Consider the following 15139-nt stretch of genomic DNA (forward strand, 5'->3'; position numbering starts at 1 on the left):
TATATATATAGATAAGTATATTAATATTACAAATATATATACATATATATATATGTATATATATATATATATTATGACCTATATATATTATAAACTATTATAATATTAATAATATATTGTAATAATTCGTAGTATTATATTGTGACTAGCAAAATGCATTATAAGTAATAAAGGTTGTCCTATATGTGAACTCTGACTTATATACTTTCTCTCTCTTTTAATATTTCTATATATATATATATATATATCTAATATTATATTTCTATATATATATTATATATATATTATTTTTTAGTAGTTTACGTTTTCTATATAATATATTATATAATTGAATGATGTATAATACATGCTTAGTAGTATGAGTCCACTATTGAAAATTAATGTTTTGTCGATATTAATAAATCATTTAAAAATAGTATTCATTTATGTTTTATTTGAAAAAAAAAAAATAAAAAATAAAAGCATCATCTTATTTAAACACATAATAAAATAAGAATCTACTATTATCGACGGTTGGTAAGAAAAGAATTTACAAATCATCAGTAAAGTAGTAAAACAGAAATCTACTATTATCGATTGATAATATACTATCGTTAACGATTGATATACTAGAAAACTAAAATATAAAATAAATTGTTTTTACTGACAGTAGTATACTATACTATTACTGTATTTTGTTTTTATGATACTATTCTTTTTAAATTAAATTATTTATAAATTATCAATTTGTTAACATTCTTAAATAAAATAGAATATTTATTATCAAATATCATCTTAAAAAAGGACTGTGGATAACACTTTATGAATACCGTTTAAAGATTAGCTATATATATATATATATATACATATATACTGTAGTTCAAGCAACGTGTCATTTAATTTTCTGATCTCTTGTCAAAACTCAACATATCATAATTTTGAGAAAATAATATATATATATAGATATAGATATATATTTAAAATGTGTATGTATTTATTAATGAAGTTAATTATTTGTATTATTGTTGTATTAAAAGAAAAAACTGTTACTTTTATGTGTAATAAGTATGAAAATTTAGGTTATATTTCGTTGACGTATAATATAACCTATAAAAAGATATGTTATCTTTTATGAATTACATTAATAAGCATTGATTTATTGTTTTAGCTGTTACCAGTGGAATATCCTTTATATTGTCTTCCATTATAACCGTACTTTTGTTCTCTGGGATGCAAATGTATCGAGCTTGGTTAACATCTTCCCAATTGCATACCATTCTTGGTGGTTATGTTGGATCATTATTATTTTTATTTGTATTAACAGCATTAGGTAATTTAGAAGCTACCGTATTTGGAAAATCATTTCAACAGAAATTATTTCCAGAAGGTCAGTTGTATAATTATTAATTTATAATTTTAATTTATACAATGTTGAAAATAGTTCATCTTTTGTATTACTTCTTTAAAAGAGAACAAATTTGTTTTATAGAAATCTAAATAATTATTTTTTATGTTACAGTTGTCTTCTCATTAATAATAAGCTTGATCTCATCAGGATTGGTTCATCGTGTAGCAACAACAACCTGTTTTTTGTTTTCCATGGTAACACTCTATTACATGAATCGAATATCTCAAGAAACTTATGCCGTACCAATACCAGCAATGTCGATGCATTCAAAGAAAAGAAAGTAAACGGTATGAGCATTGAATTTATTGCGTCATACTATTTTCTTGTATCGTCAATAATACATGAAGTAATATTTTCAATCTTTTATCTCGTTTTGTAAATTTTTCATTAAAAAAACAGGGAACGTCTATGTCTTTAATCTTACATATCAATTAGAAAGAAAATAATCCTAATCCTCTTTTATATATATATTCGTACATATAAATATATATAAATATCGTAGCATCTAATCAGCAAAAGAGAAAATAATCTGAGAATTATTGAATATTATTTTTAATATCCTCAACTTTGTATATATTACAATGCTTTTTTAGGATTCTTTTTGTTTCTTTTATGTTTTTCTGCTTCTTCCTTGTCGCTAAAATATTCGTAAATTTCATCAGATGAATCGATACTAACAGGAGTACTTTTTTGCATCTGATCATCTGATTTTGTAGATTCTTTTAATTCAGATTGTGGCATAACGTGTTTATAAATAGCCAAAGCCTGAAATATTATCATAAATATAAATACAATTTTTTGTTTATTATATATATATATATATATATATAGTACGATGTGTGTTTCATTGAAAATAGAAAATAATTAACCTGAGTTATCAACGATGTTGCATCTCCTACGTTGCTTGGCAATATTATTGTATTATTAACTTTAGCTAATTTATTAAAAGCATTTACGTATTGTTCCGCGATACTCAAAGCAGCTGCATTTTTTGCATCTTCAAGAGAAAGCGAACTGGCTACTAATTGCAAACCTTTGGCACGTGCTTCAGCTACGGATACTAAAGCAGCAGCTTCACCACTAGCTTGATTTATTTGTTCTTGTCTTGCAGCCTCTGTGATTTTCATTTGACAAAGTAATTATTAGAAATGTTTATAAGAAAAATATTATATTACAATTGTGTGTTACTTAATTACCAGAAGTTAAAATTCTAGCAAGACGTTTGCCTTCTGCTATATTTACTTCAGCTTCCCTAACTCCTTCAGATTCTAAAATAGCTGCTCGTTTCTTTCGTTCAGCTTCTACTTGCATTTGCATTGCTTCCTGTACTCTATCCGGTAACTTAATATCAACTATATCAAATAATTCAATGTAAATTTCAATGATAAGAGTTTAATGTTATATTGTTAAATGTTTAAGTATTATTCAAACTTACGAATTTCATATCGAAGACATAAAATACCCCATGCTTCGCTAGCCTTGTTAATACTTTCAACTATGGATACATTAAGACCTTCCCTTTCTCTAAATACCTTATCCAAAGATATTTTACCCAACTCTGATCTCATCGTAGTTTGTGCTAATTGCATTATAGCAAATTCTGCATCCTCAACACCGTAAGAAGCCAAGTAAGGATCATTTATTTTTAAGTACAGCACACCATCGATATCCAGTGTCACATTGTCTATAAAAAGTATTATCAAATGAAAACTTTCATTGTCAATTATTTAATATGATGATGATGATGATTATTATTATTATTATTATTTACCAAATGTAATTGCACTTTGATTTGGTACTTGTATACAAATTTCTTTTAAACTTTGTACATATTTAACACGATCTATAATTGGCAAGAGTAGATTCAAACCAGGTTCTAAAACTTTATGAAATTTTCCCATTCTTTCAACGATCCATGCCTAAAATAATATTTACAAGCAATTAATTACAAATATAATAAATGAAAAGTTAAGTTGAAATAGAAAAATAAAATCAAACCTCTTGTTGTGGAACAAACATTATTATTGTATTCAATGGTGTAACCGTGGATGCTTGTCTGACACATTGTGCTGCATATAAACTAGTACGGTGACTACCATTTTTTTCACCATTCAAAAATGTTTGCTTCTGTTATAAAAGAAAATAATATATTTAATACATTAATAGTAGATTTCTTTTTAAAATAATAAATAACAATGATACATACTGTTAAATTACTCAAATTTCTGTTTAATAACCTCTTAGTAAGATTCATTTTGTGAATACACGAATATATATGTATGTATATATATATATATACACGTTTTATAAAATACAAAATAATCAAACACGTAAAAATATCAATAAACCTTATTGCAATGATGCAAAAAACCTTTAACGTTTCTACAGATTCTTTTATCACTTAGAATGTATGAAATACTCCACACAAATTTTTGTACTATTTAAAGGTTAGATGTCGCCTTGGTAGAAAATCTATATATAAATAAAACATAACATGTTAATATAAATGCATATGCGTGTTAGCATTTGTTTTTAATTTAATATTAGATAAATAATTAAATAAACATTAGTATTATAAAATAAATCAATAATTGTATCATTTTGTTTATAAGATATTAGTCTGTAACTTACCGACCGAGTAAGTGTGCAACGCCATCTGTCATTTCTAAAGAACATACATTACTTTAAATCACGGCTGAGAGGAATGGGAAAGTCCTTTGAGTAAGAACGACAGTGTCGTCTTGTGTGATCTTGTGCCGTGTTCGGAATTGTTTTATCGTTTATGCATCATTCTCTAATAATTAACAATTCAAATTATAGTTACTTTGTCGTATAGTTCTTGTAAAGTGTTAAATAAACATTATGAGGATTTGGAGATCAGAACACACATTTAAGTAAGAGATATATAAATATTACTTCAACGATATATTACATATAGTTGCCATGTTTTATTTCATTACTTTTTCATTCTTGATCAAACGAATACGAATGGAAGTAAAAAAAAAAAAAAACTGTAATAATGATAAATAAAATGAATGATTATTTACTTGTGTTTTATTTTTAGCCACACATGGGAGACCGTGACACAGGCAGCTTGGAGAAAATATCCTAATCCAATAAATTCATCGATTATTGGAACGGACGTTATTGATAGGAAAGTTATCGATGGAATTTTACACACACATAGACTGGTTTCCTCTCGTTTTGGGTTCCCAAGGTGGGCTCAAGCAGTAAGTAGATTATTTTTTATTTCAATTAAATTCTAAAAATGTTTAATTAACATATTTCATGTATGTGTGTGTCTGTGTGTATCTGTAAAAAATTAATGACGAATTCTTAGGTTAGAATTTTTCTTAAGTGATAATACAATTGAATTCATTACAATGAATTGATGTCAAATTATAAAATATTTATGCATATGTATGTATATTATATATATATCTACATATTATGCAGTAAGACAGCCAAGATTATGACGTAAATGCATCCTTGTGACGGTCACGATTATTGAAAGTGTGTATCACGCGCTATAGGTAACCTAACCTAATCTAACCTATTACATTTATAAACTTTTTAATCATATGTACTTTATTTTCAATATATATATTTGTTTGTTATTTTTATTTTCATTCATATCTTTTTTATATTTATTTGATATTTGTTAACGTTTAATATTTCATTGTTACATCAATTTTATGTTACAAATAGAATGGAGTGCAGTGGAAAATATATTGATGATTACTTTATTTGTAATATTGATATTTTATTATTTCTTTTTGAAAATATTTAATATTTATTTGAACAAATAATGTATAATAATTTATGATAAGTACATTAATTTATTTAAATGTTGTTACATTTATAAACATTGTTTCAATGTTAAACGAAAGTTTCATTTTTTTTGGTTAAAGGTGTTTCATTAGAAAGATATAATTGCAATTGTATTTGTAGAATAGTAAGTTTAACAAGATTTATTTAATTTAAGGGGGTTAACAATTTTATTTCAAATTATTTTGAAAATAATTAATATCATAAGTTGCATGAGTAATTATTTTCACATTTGTAGAATATGATTATTAATAGCTTTTTTATTATCCTTTGATGATTTTTTAAATACTAATTGAAAACTTTCTATCATAAATATTTCACTGATCAGGTAATTAAGAATAATATGTGAATAATTTTTTTTTTTTAAATATATTTAACTTCAAGTTACTTTCAATATCATATAATTTAATGTAATCAAAAAGTACATTCTTTGTTATAAAAAATATGAATCATTACAAAGAACGTATAAAATCATTGATGAACTATGTAATATGAGTAATAAGTATCTCTTTCATTCAAGGTCATATTCTACATCATATAAGTACTTTTAAAATGGTTTTTTTTATTTTTTTTTATACATCAGTGGATAAGTTAATCGAATTACAGCATGGGTCATCGGTTTGAAGGTCGCCCTCTGGTGATTCTCATCTAAATTACCCTAAATAACGACTTCTATAGGACCATTATAACCGACTTTTGGTCAAGTAGATAATTCGAAATAAATTATCGACTTATGGTCAAGGTTAGCTTCTGAGAAATTCATTTTAATTCCATCGTTAATTCAAAAAAGTACGTTACACTAATTCTTACATATATATCACATTTTTCTCGTAATTCCTTATCTAGTTTATTGGAATGTTCAATTGGATGATGAGAACTCAACTTAAAGCTTGTTAGGTTTACTTATGTAACACGATTACGTTATCACTTATTTCTGATCAAAGTTCCATTAATCGTTAGACAAAAAATATTTGAGATAAAATTATTTATTACTAAAAAGAAGATAAAAAAAAATATGGCAGGGGAATATTTCATATATTTCATTCACATTTATATAAGAAAGTTAATCAGGAATACAAACTTTATAAAAAAAAAGAAAAGAAAAAAAATGTATTCATAGAAACAACTGTTCGTTCCATATTCATGTATGAAAAAAAATTCAATTAAAAAGATTTCGATCTTTCTACCCATGTTCTATCTCTCTCTCTCTTTCTCTCTATTTCCCTCTCTCTCTCTCTCTCTCTCTCTCTCTCTCTCTCTCTCTCTTTCTCTCTCTTTATATTGAACAGAACAAAATATTCAATTGTATCGTAACAATTCAATAATATTCAAATACAATCGAGCAAATAGTATAACGATAGTGAAGTTTAATGCATCACGAAAAATACAAAAAGGAAAAAAGAATGACGGGGGTTGAGGATGGTGGTTGGTAGTAAAAAAAAAAAGTAACTAAAAGGATCGATAACGTTTTGTAAGTTGAACTTTAGCGGATTGAAACTTACCAAGAGGGTAAAAGGGGGGGTGGATTTAACAATGATGGTGGCAAAAAACTGTTTTATCGGCCGAGCGAACAATCAACATTTGAACGAATGCACACCAACCAACCCCGAACGAGTTAGTAGAGCTGCTACGAAACCGGAAATTCAAAACTTTTAGAGGAAGTCGTGAGCAAGAAGGAAGACGTGCAACATTTACCCTTTTCTTGTACTGTTACTAGATAGGAGTAATAGTAGTAAAAGATGAACGTGAAGAAAGAAGATGAAAAAGATGAAGAAAGAAGATGAAGAAAGAAGATGAAAGATGATGAAGAAAGAAGATGAAGAAAGAAGATGAAAGATGATGAAGATGAAAGAAGAAAAGATGAAAGAAGATGAAAATGAAGATGAAAGAAGAAGATGAAAGATGAAGATAAAGATAAAGATAAAGATGAAGATAAAGATGAAGATAAAGAAGAAGATAAAGATAAAGATAAAGATAAAGATAAAGATAAAGATGAAGATGAAGATGAAGAAAGAAGATGAAAGATGAAGATGAAGATGAAGATGAAGATAAAGATAAAGATAAAGATAAAGATGAAGATAAAGATAAAGATAAAGATAAAGATGAAGATGAAGAAAGAAGATGAAAGAAGATGAAGATGAAAGAAGAAGATGAAGATAAAGATAAAGATAAAGATAAAGATAAAGATAAAGATAAAGATGAAGATGAAAGAAGAAGAAGAAGAAGAAGAAGAAGATGAAGAAGATGAATAAGAAAAAGAAACTTAGAAGAACTGATGGTTTTAGGATGTTAAAGGATGAAGGGTTGAGGTGTATTAGTAAAATAAAGACAGATACAGAGAAAGAGAGAAAGAGAGAAAGAGAGAAAGAGAGAGAGAGGAATAGGGATTGAAATGGAGGAATATCAAGGGAATTGCAAACCAACAAGAGCAACTGTATCAACTTTCATAATGAGTGCGCTCAATGTTACGCCATTTGGCAATCGTCCAGTTAGTTTTGGAAAGCAAAAGATAGTCCTTGGAAATACATGATATTCTCTCTCTCTCTCTCTCTCTCTCTGTCTCTCTCTCTTTCTTTCTTTCCTATTTTCTCTCTTCATTTCTGTTTTTCTTTGACTTTGTTTCTTTTCCATTCGATGTATGTATGTGTTAGTATGTATATATGCGTATGTATATGTAATTTGTATATGTATTTTACCCTTTAAGCATAGTTGTGTAGTTTTCTTTTTTTATTTTATTTTTTTTTCTGACTCAGTTTCTCTCATCTCTTCTTTCTTCTTAGTTATATTCGTCAGGCTTGGTTTAACGTGCCAATCGTGAGAGAGAAAGAAAGAGAGAGAGAGAAAAAGAAAAAGAAAAAAAAAGGGCAAGGGATTTCAACGTCGAATCCCTTTTCGAGCTAGCGAATCGTTTCCTTTCGGAAGGATTTTCTATAAGCTCAGCTATTTCCTAAAAGCTCGTTTCGTTGTACTGAGAGAGAAAGTGAGTGAGAGGTAGAAAGAAAGAAAGAATGAATGAAAAAGAAAAAGAGAGAAAAAAAGAGAGAAAGAAAAAGAAAAAGAGAAAGAGACAGAGACAGAGAAGGCGAAAGAAAAAACCGTGTAAAAGAGAGAATTAAAGTTAGAGTTAGAGTTAAGAGTTTCAGATACGGTTGCTTGGAATAACGCAACGATTTAATAAAATTACATTTCATTTGAATGAACGATGTTTACGTAAAATTACAATTAAAAATTACAAATTATAATTTAAATTGCTAAAAATTAATAGAAATTATAAAATTGTATGGAGAGATATAAACAATACATATAATATATAAGAATATATAATATCTATATATATATATATAATAATATAAATTATATATATATAATATTAATATAATTATAATATAATATTTATATTATATTTTTATAATATTAAAAATAAATATTTAAATAATATTAAAAAGAAATATTCAAATAATATTAAAAATAAATGTTTATGTAATATTCAAAAATAATATTTATATAATATTAAAAAGAAATATTCAAATAATATTAAAAATAGATATTTATACAATATTGAAAAATAGATATTTATAGAATATTGAAAAATAAATATCTGTACAATATTCCAAAATAAATATTTATACAATATTAAAAAATAATATTTATACAATATTCCAAAATAATATTCATTTCGAAATTTATTGATGGTAATAACAAAATGTACTATTTTAGTACTTTTTTTAGGAGTTTAGTACTTTTATGGAGAGAATAAATAATCTTTCATCAATTGGTGCATTAAAATATATCATTCCATTTTTAAAAAATATCAAAGTTCATCTTTATATATATATGTTATCCTTTATATTCGTCCACCTATAAAATAACTAATAATATTGAATTGACCTTTTTAAATCGTTCAACTTTTGTCCAACACATTGTTTTTTTCAACCATTTTTGATGGAAGTTATTTAAGTGAATCAATTTTAATATGACACTCTGTATATAAATATGTTTATAAAAATGTGTTTGAAATAATTTAACCATAGTTGTGAAATTATTCGTTGAATTTTCCATTTGTCTACACTTAATTTGTCTTTCCCTTGATCATGCTTGTTAATCAAGGTCCTATTTTATGTATGATTTAGTAGTACATGTTATTTTTAATGATAGTAATGGTATTCAGTTTATCGTAATAGTAATAGTAATAGTAATTGTAATATATTAAACGATAAGAAGTTGTTTAGTCAGAATTTAATTGAAATATCTATAATTAATGGTGAAAGGACTGTAATTGAAGTGCACTTAACACATAGTACAAATTACAATCTTTATAATTATCTAATTATACACGTTAACACGTTATTAATATCACGATAAATGATTGCTATGGTAATTCGTTGAGATATGGGCTAGGGGTTGGAAATTTTTAGAGAAGTTTGGATGAATTAAATGTTTTTTTTTTTTTTTTTTAATTTAATTGAATGTTTCATTGAATTATCATAATTATTGATTGAATTGTCATAATTATTATTAACATTGTAATATTTTTGTTTCATTTTTTTTGTTTTGTTTTTTTGATTTGTTACAGTTAATCGGTCATGCCAAAATCTGTTATGCCAGTGAAAAAAGCGAGGTTGATCCTGTCAATCGGGAGATGACACTCAAAACAAGAAATGTAAGTCATATTTTTATTTTATACATTATTTTGATTAAATTTTACAAATCTCTTTTGTTTTTTGTTTTTTTTTTTTTTTTTTTAAATAATAACACGATAATAATTGCATCTACAAATACTTATTCGATATTTTATACAGTTCTTTTCTTTTTTTTTTTTTATTATTCATTAAATATTTGACACTCAATTTTCTAATTAAAGATTGACTCTTGTTAATTGATTTTATATATATATATAAAAAAAAAAATGTTTCTATTTTTTATTGATTTTATTTGTATACGCAATTATTAAAGTGCACATCCCCTATAACCGTATTATACTCTTTCTTTTTTTATTTTTTTTTATTTTTTTATTTATTGTACCGAGAGTAATCCTTCCTGTTAAAACAAAAAAAAAAAACCCAATAATAAAAAAAGCTGTGAAGAAGAAAGTAAACAAAAAAAAAACATATACCGGAACTATAGAAAATAAATTGTATATAAAAAGAAAAAAAAAAATTTAATACTCATACGACGATATAGCCCAATCCCCAACCCCTAAAAAAAAAAAAAAAAAATCTGACACTTCCCAATGTGTAAAGTGAAGTTAAAAAAAAAAAAAAAAAAAAAAAAACAAACAAAAAAGTAAAATAAAATAAAAAATGAAACAAAAAAGACCAATAAAAACAAAACAAAAAAACAAAAAGAGAGAGAGAGAGAGTTGATTAAAAACACGTAGCGAACAAAAAACGATAAATCTTGGGATAGTGTAGTGGGGGGGGTGGTGGTGGTACTGGGAGACAGGGGTAGGGGTAACAATCAAAGCAACCTGATATTTACCAATTTCACGAGTAAAAACGTATCCAAGGTATTGGATGATATAATAGAGTAAAAGGTAGGGGTGATATTGGTGAAAGGGGTGGGGGTGATATCAGAGGGGGTGGTTTGCTAGGAAGTGAAGAGTAGGCTATGGAAGTATAGTAGTAGTAGAGAAGCCCTTTTGAAACATAGAGTATCCACGAAAATTGCATATTCGTGGATATGGAGTGTATAGAAAGAGAAAGAGAGAGAGAGAGAGAGATAGAACATAGAGGTGGAAGGTGGTGGAAAGGTGGACACAACACACACACACAGATACACACCTACATATATACACAAACACAATACAACGATAAACGTGCGTTGGACGTCGATCTCTACTACTCACTCTCAATTTCGATCGAATTGGAGACCTCGTAGCGTGTAAGTGGAAAATTGGCTGATGCAATTTCGAACCACCCTTCTACACACCCTACCCCCACCAACCCTTCACCCTACGTACCCCTCTTTATACAGCATATTCGCAAACTCCTCTCTATATATATCTCTGGTATCTCTCTGTTTCACTCTCTCACTTATACATTTACACACACACATTTATACACACATATACAGACACTTTATCTCTCTCTCACACACACACACTCTCTTTATTTTTCTTTGTGTTTTCTTTAGGAAAACAATATAGCATGTCCTGGTGGTGTTACGTGTATCAATCGTCACCGTTTCGAAAACTGTTACTTCATAACCAGAAATTCCTTCCCTCCCCCTTTCATCCCCTCCTCAACCCCTTCTTCTCTTCTATTCTCTTCTCTACATTTTTATCTTCTCGTTTTGTTGCATAGAAAATAGAAGAATATGGTTAACGGAAGTTACGAGTCTCGTTGTTCGCACGTTTACTAAATCCCTTTTCAACAATTCCTACATTCTTTTTCCATTTTGTTGTTGTTGTTGTTGTTGTTGTTGTAGTTTTATTTGATTTGATTTGATTTGATTTTTTTTATTTTATTTTTGAAATGATAGAGAGAGAGAGAGAGAGAAACTTTTGTCAATAGTACAAGTATATCGAATACGATTTTGGATTTAGGTTTTTAACAATATGAGAATTAGGAGTCCATTGCGGACAAACAACGTGACACGTAATTTATATATATATCTAAAATTGATTAATAATAAACTATAATTTATATCGTTGTTGTGTATGTTCAATTAATAATAAACGATAGAAGAGAGAGAAACATCTAATACAGTTTTAAGACACCTGAAACATGTTTCATTCATCATTTCAATAATGCATCTCTTACCCTCTCCGATTTCTATCCATTTCTTTTTCTACAATAAAAAAAAAAAGGCGATGCTAAAAGCAATACTTGGAAGGAGACACCATTTCCAAGTTTACACCATACACTACCATCAAATATCACCAATACCATCCTACTATCACTTGCTATACTATTTTACCAATACAATCCCACTATCATCAATACCACCACCTACTATCACTACCCCCTACCCCCCACCCCCTACTACCATTACCAATAACATCACCATCCCATAAAGATGAAAAAGAAGAAAAAGATAGGGGGTGAAAAAAAATAAAGAAAAAAAAGAAGAAGATCTGGGAATAGCTATGCAGGGGTTGCCGGTAATGCTCACATCAATAACCTATCATATCTAACTCCTAGGATAGTAGTAGTGTAAGTGAACCCTCTTCCGAACAACCTTCGAGAACCCATCTTCGAGTAGTCTGCACTTTGCTTACCTTAGAGTATCTACCCTTTCACTTCCCCCTACCCTATCCTACCTTACCCCACCTCAACCCAACCCCTTTTATCACTCTTTCTCTCTCTCTCTCTCTTAGTCGTTCACACATCTCAAGAGAACTCCTCTAATTCTCCAAAAGCTTCCAGCCAAAGCTCACTGATATTCCCTTCGTTATTGATACCGGAAGGAATTTCAACAAGGGCTAAGTAACTCTCACTCCCACCCTTTCAACTCATTCTCCTCATCCCTCCTTCCTACTTTCCTACATATTAATCTGCATGAATAATTTTGTTCTCGTGTAAAAATGAAAATTATTTTTTGATTTATTTAATTGTAAACAAATGATATTTGTAAAAATTTGATTGAATTATCTCATCACATATTATATATCATAATATATACGTAAGTGACATTTTTGTTTAAATATTTGTTTAATTATTTCAAATCTAGTATTGTGTGGGTTTAATTTAACTTTGTTTATGAAATAGGAAAATTAATTGCAACATTCTTTCAATGTACAAAGGACAGGAAAAATAATTTTTTTTAAAGTAATCTATATTTTTTAAACAAGATAATATATATATAATAATAATAAAGAAAGAAACCTAACTCTTAGGCCCTCATGAAAATTGATGTCTAAAAGCTCGGATTATATGATCGGAGTATTGTCCTTTTCCAAATTCACTTTCAGACTGACGGGTTGTCCTCTTTCAAAATTCTTTCATTACATCTTGTCTATATGACTTTCATAACATTGTGCATGTGTGAAGTGGTAATAATATTTCAAATAAAGAGTATTTTACATTATAACGTTCTCATTTTAGTATTTATTGCATGTTAATGTAATTATTTTATCACACATACGCAGTGGTGAGTCCGAGGGTTAAATTATGCAGTAACGTAAGTAAAGTGTATTAGAATATTAAAATAATTGGTAATTAATCGAAAGGAGTGTGTATTGTTACTTGAAAACACCAAGTATATGATAGGAATACCGTCTTCCTCGAAATTCACCTTCAGACTGACGGGTTGTTATCTTTCAAAATTCTTCTATTAATTATTGTTTATATGACTTTCCGAACATTGCGCACGTGTGCAACGGTAATAATAATTCTAATAAAGAGTATTTTACATTATAACGTTGTAATTTCTGCATTTTTTGTATTCTAATGTAATTTTACTATGACACCTGCACAGTGATGACTTCGAGAGTTGAATCGTCCTGTATTGTATAAAAAGTGCATCAAAATGCATAAATAATTGTTAATTAATCGAAAGGAATGTGTATTGTTACCTGAAAACACCAAGTATATGATCGGAGTACCATCTTCCTCGAAATTCACCTTCAGACTGACGGGTTGTCCTCTTTCAAAATTCTTCTATTAAATATTGTTTATATGACTTTCCGAACATTGCGCATGTGTGCAACGGTAATAATAATTCTAATAAAGAGTATGTTACATTATAACGTTCTAATTTTAGTATTTATTGCATTCTAATGTAATTATTTCATCACACATGCGCAGTGGTGAGTCCGAGGGTTAAATTATGCAGTAACATAAGTAAAGTGTATTAGAATATTAAAATAATTGGTAATTAATCGAAAGGAATGTGTATTGTTACCTGAAAACACCAAGTATATGATCAGATTACCGTCCTCTTTGAAATTCACCTTCAGACTGACGGGTTGTTATCTTTCAAAATTCTTCTATTAATTATTGTTTATATGACTTTCCGAATATTGCGCACGTGTGCAACGGTAATAATAATTCTAATAAAGAGTATGTTACATTATAACGTTCTAATTTTAGTATTTATTGCATTCTAATGTAATTATTTTATCACGCATGCGCAGTGATGACTTCGAAGGTTATATTATGCAGTAACATAAGTAAAGTGTATTAGAATATTAAAATAATTGGTAATTAATCGAAAGGAATGTGTATTGTTACTTGAAAACACCAAGTATTTGATCGGAGTACCATCTTCCTCGAAATTCACCTTCAGACTGACGGGTTGTCCTCTTTCAAAATTCTTCTATTAATTATTGTTTATATGACTTTCCGAACATTGCGCATGTGTGCAACGGTAATAATAATTCTAATAAAGAGTATGTTACATTATAACGTTCTAATTTTAGTATTTATTGCATTCTAATGTAATTATTTTATCACACATGCGCAGTGATGACTTCGAAGGTTATATTATGCAGTAACATAAGTAAAGTGTATTAGAATATTGAAATAATTGTTAATTAATCGAAAGGAATGTGTATTGTTACTTGAAAACACCAAGTATATGATCAGATTACCGTCTTCCTCGAAATTCACCTTCAGACTGACGGGTTGTCCTCTATCACATCTGCACAGTGATGACTTTGAGAGTTGAATTGTCCTGTATTATATAAAAAAGTGCATGAAAATACATAAATAATTGTTAATTAATTGATGACAATGTTTATTGATGTCTAAAAACTCGAATTATATGATCGGAGTACCGTCCTCTTTGAAATTCACCTTCAGACTGACGGATTGTTCTCTTGTGTGCAACGGTAATAATAATTCTAATAAAGAGTGTTTATAACATTATATGAACATTTGACAAACAATTAAACATTAATGAGAACCTAGTCACGTTATTCTAAACTTATCAATGATTCTAATCAAATGTTTAGATATATATAACAAGTCTTTCTAACTACAC

General features: G+C 27.8%; 3 protein-coding genes across 3 annotated transcripts in view; 2 read left to right on the plus strand and 1 right to left on the minus strand.

Annotated features, from left to right (window-relative positions):
• The first annotated feature begins 440 nt into the window (after window positions 1–440).
• On the plus strand, window positions 441–1796 carry LOC107066713 (protein KRTCAP2 homolog). Its single transcript, XM_015321602.2, has 3 exons — window positions 441–965; window positions 1148–1366; window positions 1499–1796. Exons 1-3 carry the CDS (start codon window positions 962–964, stop codon window positions 1669–1671), a joined length of 396 nt encoding a protein of 131 aa, XP_015177088.1. The 5' UTR covers window positions 441–961; the 3' UTR covers window positions 1672–1796.
• A 127-nt stretch (window positions 1797–1923) lies between these two features.
• On the minus strand, window positions 1924–3896 carry Stoml2 (stomatin like 2). The gene is made up of 7 exons (XM_015321518.2): window positions 3594–3896; window positions 3386–3514; window positions 3159–3306; window positions 2823–3071; window positions 2584–2739; window positions 2257–2501; window positions 1924–2152 (listed from the first exon to the last, which is right to left on the minus strand). Exons 1-7 carry the CDS (start codon window positions 3639–3641, stop codon window positions 1964–1966), a joined length of 1164 nt encoding a protein of 387 aa, XP_015177004.1. The 5' UTR covers window positions 3642–3896; the 3' UTR covers window positions 1924–1963.
• A 188-nt stretch (window positions 3897–4084) lies between these two features.
• slmo (PRELI domain containing slowmo) overlaps window positions 4085–15139 on the plus strand; it is a 33064-nt gene continuing 22009 nt past the window's right edge. Inside the window, exons 1-3 of the mRNA XM_015321601.2 lie at window positions 4085–4281; window positions 4452–4617; window positions 9789–9875. Coding sequence (XP_015177087.1) covers window positions 4250–4281; window positions 4452–4617; window positions 9789–9875 — 285 coding nt within the window. The 5' untranslated portion in view covers window positions 4085–4249. The remainder of the gene's footprint in view (window positions 4282–4451; window positions 4618–9788; window positions 9876–15139) is intronic.

Source organism: Polistes dominula, unplaced genomic scaffold, assembly GCF_049000335.1.
Source record: "Polistes dominula isolate Pdom_NZ unplaced genomic scaffold, Pdom_raw_medaka contig_32, whole genome shotgun sequence".
NCBI lineage: Eukaryota > Metazoa > Arthropoda > Insecta > Hymenoptera > Vespidae > Polistes > Polistes dominula.

Excerpts from the sequence above, each read along its gene's own strand:
- LOC107066713 (XM_015321602.2), top strand. Across the intron at positions 1,367-1,498 it reads ACAGAAATTATTTCCAGAAG|TTGTCTTCTCATTAATAATA; the intron begins GTCAGTTGTATA and ends TTTATGTTACAG.
- Stoml2 (XM_015321518.2), bottom strand. The coding sequence starts at position 3,641 with ATGAATCTTACTAAGAGGTTATTAAACAGAAATTTGAGTAATTTAACA. Across the intron at positions 3,307-3,385 it reads TGTTTGTTCCACAACAAGAG|GCATGGATCGTTGAAAGAAT; the intron begins GTTTGATTTTAT and ends ATATTATTTTAG. Across the intron at positions 2,502-2,583 it reads TGCTAGAATTTTAACTTCTG|AGGCTGCAAGACAAGAACAA; the intron begins GTAATTAAGTAA and ends TGAAAATCACAG.